This window comes from Mustela nigripes, chromosome 16, assembly GCF_022355385.1.
Source record: "Mustela nigripes isolate SB6536 chromosome 16, MUSNIG.SB6536, whole genome shotgun sequence".
In the NCBI taxonomy this organism is placed as follows: Eukaryota; Metazoa; Chordata; class Mammalia; order Carnivora; family Mustelidae; genus Mustela; species Mustela nigripes.
In genome coordinates this window covers 22,271,393-22,277,392 of record NC_081572.1, presented here as the reverse complement: position 1 = coordinate 22,277,392, position 6,000 = coordinate 22,271,393, and the positions used below count along the sequence as shown (strand labels likewise).

General features: G+C 53.6%; 1 protein-coding gene and 1 non-coding gene across 2 annotated transcripts in view; both read right to left on the bottom strand.

Moving 5' to 3' along the window:
- Positions 1–543: 543 nt before the first annotated feature.
- PLXDC1 (plexin domain containing 1) overlaps positions 544–6,000 on the bottom strand; it is a 55,999-nt gene continuing 50,542 nt past the window's right edge. Inside the window, exons 12-14 of the mRNA XM_059379190.1 lie at positions 5,352–5,387; positions 3,118–3,278; positions 544–1,887 (exon numbers count right to left, since the gene is read on the bottom strand). Of these exons, the coding sequence (XP_059235173.1) occupies positions 1,768–1,887; positions 3,118–3,278; positions 5,352–5,387 (317 nt within the window). The 3' untranslated portion in view covers positions 544–1,767. The remainder of the gene's footprint in view (positions 1,888–3,117; positions 3,279–5,351; positions 5,388–6,000) is intronic.
- On the bottom strand, positions 5,784–5,856 carry TRNAK-CUU (transfer RNA lysine (anticodon CUU)). The gene has a single exon. It is a non-coding gene; the product is annotated as a tRNA-Lys (tRNA).

Below are 6,000 nucleotides of genomic sequence, written 5' to 3'. Positions count from 1 at the left end.
AAAGGGTGCTGTGCCCTGCATTTGGCCACAACAGGAACTGCCCCACTGGCCAGTTTCAACCCATAGAGGTCACAGACACTTTGCTATTCAGGCAAGGGCAGAAATCACCCTCCTGCCGGCCGGGAGTTCTGGGAGCCCAGATCATTTCAGTGCCTGGCTGCTCTTCTCTCATTAAGACAGCTCGGTTACAGACCTTTCTGTCCTTCAGAAGCTTGGAAAGAACCCTCTTCTCCTGGCTGAGCTCTTTTCTGTGTCTCACATTCTGACTCTCCCCATAGCTCTTCCTTGTCTGGTTTATGGAAAAAAAAAAATACACACACACACAGCTGAGGTCCAGCATGTTTCCCACGCAGACTATCAATAGTGCCTTCACTGCCGATAAACCACGAAGCATCTGGAAAACCATGGGTCAAGTGTTTGGATGTGTCTGGTTATTTGCGGACTCGCTACCCGCCACCTCAGGAGACCTGGTCCTTAAACTGACTTCTTTCTTTTACAGTTATCTCCGGTGATGTGCATAAAAGGGCGTGACTCAGTGGGGATTGATTAAACATTTATTTGCTGCTGATATTCTTTACTCTGAATGAGGTTGAGCTATAGATTTTAATTTTAAAATTCTCTTCAGAAGCAACCCCAACTCATCCCTGGGACAGAATTCCCTTAGAACCAGGTGAAGTTTGGGAGCCTAAAGGCTTTGTTCCAAAAGCTTCCAGCAGAGCTGGGCGGTTGGAAACGACTCTCCAGATCAAGGTTTTCCACAGAAAGTCCCTCCTTCCCACGCCAGCTTCCTCTGTTCCCATCCCTTCCTGCAGTTTTGCTCCTTGACAGAATCCAGCGGAAGTTCCCTGCGGAGTAAGTCTCTAGAAGTCCTCCTACCACCCTGTTTCTTCTCTTTAATGGCTATAAAAATCCAGCTCAGAGGAGAAAAGGTACTAGTCTGGTAGGCCCTGCCTTTGAAGGTACTTCCTGGCGCTGACAGAAGGACAGGCTGCGAATACCAGGGACTCAACACCAGGGACTCGACACGTGCCGTCAGAGTCTGGAGCCCCACACCGAGATGCACCCATGCCCGGCAGGGCTGGCCAGGCCAAGTCTGGGCCGCCGTTGGGGTAAAGCCCATGAGGCGGCGGGTGGCGCACACGCTCCACGTAAGACTGGTTCTCAGCAGAAAGGGTAACTCTAGGGAGTAAGGCCTAAAAATGCAACTTTCCCCCAACAAGTTCTTTCCTCTCCTGGCATTTGGCTTTCCTCCAGTGACGACATGCCAGACAGAGCCGTCCCTGTGTTTAGCAGATGGCCGGAACGTCTTCAGACTTCCAGTGCCGCCGAGGCTGGGGCAATATACACTGAATCCATAGCCATGAGGACCAGCTCTGGAGTCTATGGACCCTGGGATGTGGCTCCAACCTAGAGCCTTGCTCTCTGTGTCCTGCCGAGGGGTGTTAGGTGCCTCAGGTGGGAAGGGCCGCTGGGGCAGGACCACCGGGGGCGACCATTGAGAGACCCTCACATCAAAACAGGATGAGATTGGGTTGTTGTCCCTTAAACACCTCATGGGGTTGCTTTCCGGGCCCCTTGCTTCAGTATGTGGTGTGCAATGGGCAAACTGGGGCTCTGGCCCCAGAAGCCAGGGTCTCATCTCCATCTTCCCAGCCAGGGCAAGTTCAGAGGAAGCCGAGAAAAGTCACTTCACCGCTTCGCTTCCACTGATCTTCTTTGGGGACCCGGGTCTTCTTTTCTATCCTTCCAAGGGGAGGCCCGGTGCCCTCAGCACTGCTCAGCCTCCACGAAGCCCTCCTTCTCGTGGCCCGAGGGCTCGACCTCCGTGTAGGTGGAGTGGTTGGGGTGGTTGCGGAATCTCACTGCTGGCCAGTGGTGAGGTCTCCGCTGGGGGGGGGGGGGAGTATGACGCAGAGTCAGTGGGGGTGCCCGCACCCACCTGGGACCCCCCCAACCTGCCCCTCCCCCACCAGGGACAGTGCTGAGCACAGAGACTCTCTTCTCAAGGGTGCTGGGGGCCTCCTATGAGCTAGGCGGAGTTCAACCCCTGTCCAGAAGACCCCCCGACCCCCCGGCGGTGATCTCTCCACTGGTAGGAGCCTTGCTGAGAGCCCAAGGAGTCTAGGAAGAGGTCCTTTTATCCCTCATGGCAAGGACTCCAGTACACAGGTGAGAGCCTTTAGCGATGTACCTAGCGGACTCCTGAGACTGCAAAAAGTGAGGCTGTGGGTGAGAGAGGGAATGATCTGGGAGGCTCTGGAACTGCCAAGAAAACCCTTCGGACAGGGTAGACCCTGCAGACAGCTGGGGACCTTATGAACATGCACCTTCCTGGGCCCATTTCAGACCTGCCCCATCAGTGTTTGTGTGGCTGGGGATCTGCAGTTCCCCGGCGGTGATACCCAGGGAGGCTAAAACTTTAGGCTGATGGGTTAGAGCTTACAAGAAACAGGGGCTTCTAAACATAGAGGAGGAGACCCCCTGCACCTCTGGGTGATCCCTGTCTGGGAGACCTACAGAGGCAGCCTGGCTGGACCACACGCAGAGTTGGGGAGGAGCGGAGAGCAGAGGACAGGACCAGGAGCTCGTGAGCCCTGTGGCCCAGGGAAAAGGGGGCTCTGGCTCTTCTGAATTCCGAGACATTCCAAACCCTAGCACCCTCAGTGAAAGCTCCCAGAGAGAGCAACTCATGATTACTATGTCTTGTCGATTCTGACCTAAGGCAAAGAGGCAGAGATCTCTGTTCCACTATGGCTTGGAGTAAGCAGCCAGCCTAGAATTGGGGGGTGAGAGACCACAAAGCGTTAAAGACTGGCTGCACAGTCCCCAGTGATTTCTCTTGCTTTCCTCTGGGGGCTCTTCTGGTTTCACCAACAGGGGAGCAAAAGGCAGATGGGCGTTCAGCAGGACAGGAGGGGGGCAGCACTCCTGGGGGAGAATGAGGTGGGGGGTTGGTTAGGGACTCAAAGGATGGAGTCAAAGATGGTTCCTCAGGAAGGAACAGGAGCCGGGCAGGTGGGAGGGGAGGGATGAGGTGGGGAGGGGCAGGTGCCCCACGGCTTCGGAAATGCTGATGCGGAGGCAGACAGCGGAGCTGGGCCCAAATCCTACACTGACCTCGATGAAGAAGAGCGCGGCATTGGAGGTGGGGTGGCCGTTGATGTAAATCCCAGCCAGGACAATGGCTGCCACCAGGAGAACCGCTAGCACGATGCCCACAATGGTGCCCAGGTGCACGGGGGGGCCCTTGGTCTTGGGGGACAGGTTGTTCTGAAGGCCTGTGGAGAGACCGTTAGGGTAGGGAGTGGCTACCAGGGAACCAGGAAGGGAGGGCCATGAAGTCCTAGGTTCTGGCAAAATCTCAGAGGTGAAAACCAGCAGAAACTTCGGGCTGGCTTATGACATAGGTTTAAAGGTGGGGCAGGAGTGGGTAACATCGTGAGTGTGGCATTCACGTTGCACTGGGCGGGGCTCAGGTGGTTTACCAAAATCACTTAAAAGTTGCCTAAATGTCCAATAAGTATCAAAGAGAAGTTCTCTCCAATACCCGTGCCACTTAAATGCTTTTCGAGAATTCTCATAGGTTATGTGATGGTGAAGAGTTTTGGATCTGAATATTCCTCCCTGATTGAAATTCAAGTTCTATGGCTTATAAGCTGTGTGACCTCGGGAGAATTACATACCACTCCGGTAGAACAAGGATCATAATGATTACAATAATAATTACCTAATCTTAATGATTACAACCCTAAGGGTTAAAACAGATCATTCACGTCAACTGCTGAAGACCAGGGCTGATGTCTCAGATGACCTCAGCTATTTTGATAACAAAATGACCATATTTTCACCTGTCTGTCACTGTCTGCTACCAGACTGTGGCCTCCTGGAGGGCAAGGACAGTGTCTTCTTACTCATCTCTGTGTCCTTAGCTCTTAGAAAAGATGGCGGGCCCCATGGTAGGAGTTCGATAAAAGAGTGAACCTAGTCCTCTGAGGGCTAATAAACCAGCAGGCAATCTCTCAGAACATTCTGAGCATTTGAAATACATTCCACGGGGGAGGCTGACTATTGCCATAGACTATCAAGCTGGAAGGTCATCTAGTCCGGCCCCTCTCTTGGATGGCTGGAAATACAGACAGGTGAAGTGATTTGCTCAAGGACAGAGTCAGCCAGCCGCTGACAAGCCGGTATTCCCATATTACCTGGGGTGGCTACTTGCCTCTTCTCCCTACCCTACAGGGATGTGCAGATAATGGAGTAGAAAAGACTGATGAGCACATAAGCAAAAGAAATGCCAAATCCTTTCCTACAGGTGTCTGGGTGGAAGAGGAATCAGCAGGAGGTGGGGACTCGAAACACACATCCCCATCACTGTCCTCCCCATCCCCTCTCCTCTGCCCTGTCCCAGGGTGGGTGGGGGTGTGGAGTTGGAGTGCACTGTTAGTGCCCCCTACCTGCCAACAGGTGAGGTGACACACCCCCTGCTAGCCTTCCCGATCCTGGCAGTCAGCCCGCAGAGACACGGGTGATCTGATAATCAGGGTTTGGGCTGAAGAGCGCACAGGGTGCAGAGTGAGCGGAACATGGTCAACGCACACTCACGCCCACCGCCCACAGAGCGGTCATGGCTTTGTCTCTGGGGGGAGACTGGATCACCATGTTGCATCAGTAGCCTCTCCCCGCTGTGAGAACCCAAGATAACAATGTCACTGCCCCTGGAGTTTGGAAGGCATTTCCAGTTCCCCTGTGTGGTGGTGTCACAAGAGCCCGAGTTGGCCCAGGGCCAAGAGCAGGGGAGGAGGTGGGACATGTCATGTCACCAGATAGAGAATATCCTTGTACTTAATCTCGGGAGCAAAGGGCCCCAATTTCCAGGGCCCTGTAAAAAGTGAGGTGGACAAGTTTTGTGTACCCTTTGCCCATGCAGGCAAGGAATCCAAGGCAACTCGATGTGGGAGAAGCTGTGCTCCACCCCTCACTGACGGTGAGGCCCAGGGGGACAAGAGGGGCGGCCAACGGTGACAGGCCCCACACTGCCATGCCTGCTCTAGCTCAGCTCTTCCTTCCTCCTCTCGCTCCTTTCAGGGCAGTGAGTAGTCAAGACAGACCTCCAGGAGGTATCTGGCTGATGAGAAATGTCTAGAGGTAGACACGTTCCTTCAATCTAAGTGGGCTAGGGGCCCAGGAGCCCAGCCGGAGGTCTGGAAAGCTCAGGCTGCTGTCACTCCCCTCCCCACCCCACATCAGAGCCAAAGCAAAGAGGCCAGGGGACTGCTGCTCCCTCTTGAGGGGCAGGGTGATTCTAAGAGGCTGTGGACATGATAGAGAGTGGCAGGAAGCTCTGTACTCACCCTCTCCTCCTGCATAGGGATTCAGCTTGGTGTCATCTTTGAAGAGAAGGAGAGAAGGCGTCAGATCAGTGCAATCATTATGGTCTTGGTCACTTTAGGTTCAGATGGGATTTTTAGGGAGGTTTAGTCTAACCCCACATTTTTTTTTAAAAGATTTTATTTATTTATTTGACAGGCAGAGATCACAAGGAGGTAGAGAGGCAGGCGGTAGGGGCGGAGGGGGGGGGCGAGAAGCAGGTTCCCTGCTGAGCAGAGTGCCCAATGTGGGGCTTGATCCCAGGACCCTGGGATCACAACCTTAGCCGAAAGCAGAGGCCAAATCCTTGCTGACTTGGGGCCTTTGCTCCTGAGCCACCCAGGTGCCCCCAACCCCACATTTTATGTGGATTTAAAAAAGATTTTTTTGAAGACTTCATTTTTAAGTAATCTCTATACCCAATGTGGGGCTCAAACCCACAACCCTGAGATCAAGAGTCTCACGCTGTACCAACTGAGCCAGCCAGGTGCCCCAATCCTTCATTTTAAAGGCAAAGAAACTAAAGCACAGGGAGGGGAGGTGCCTTGCTTCAAGTCACACAGCAGTGTCATGGTGGAGGTCCACAAGCAAGCCAACTTTTCCTAGTCTCGTGTTCATTCATTCAAGCAATAT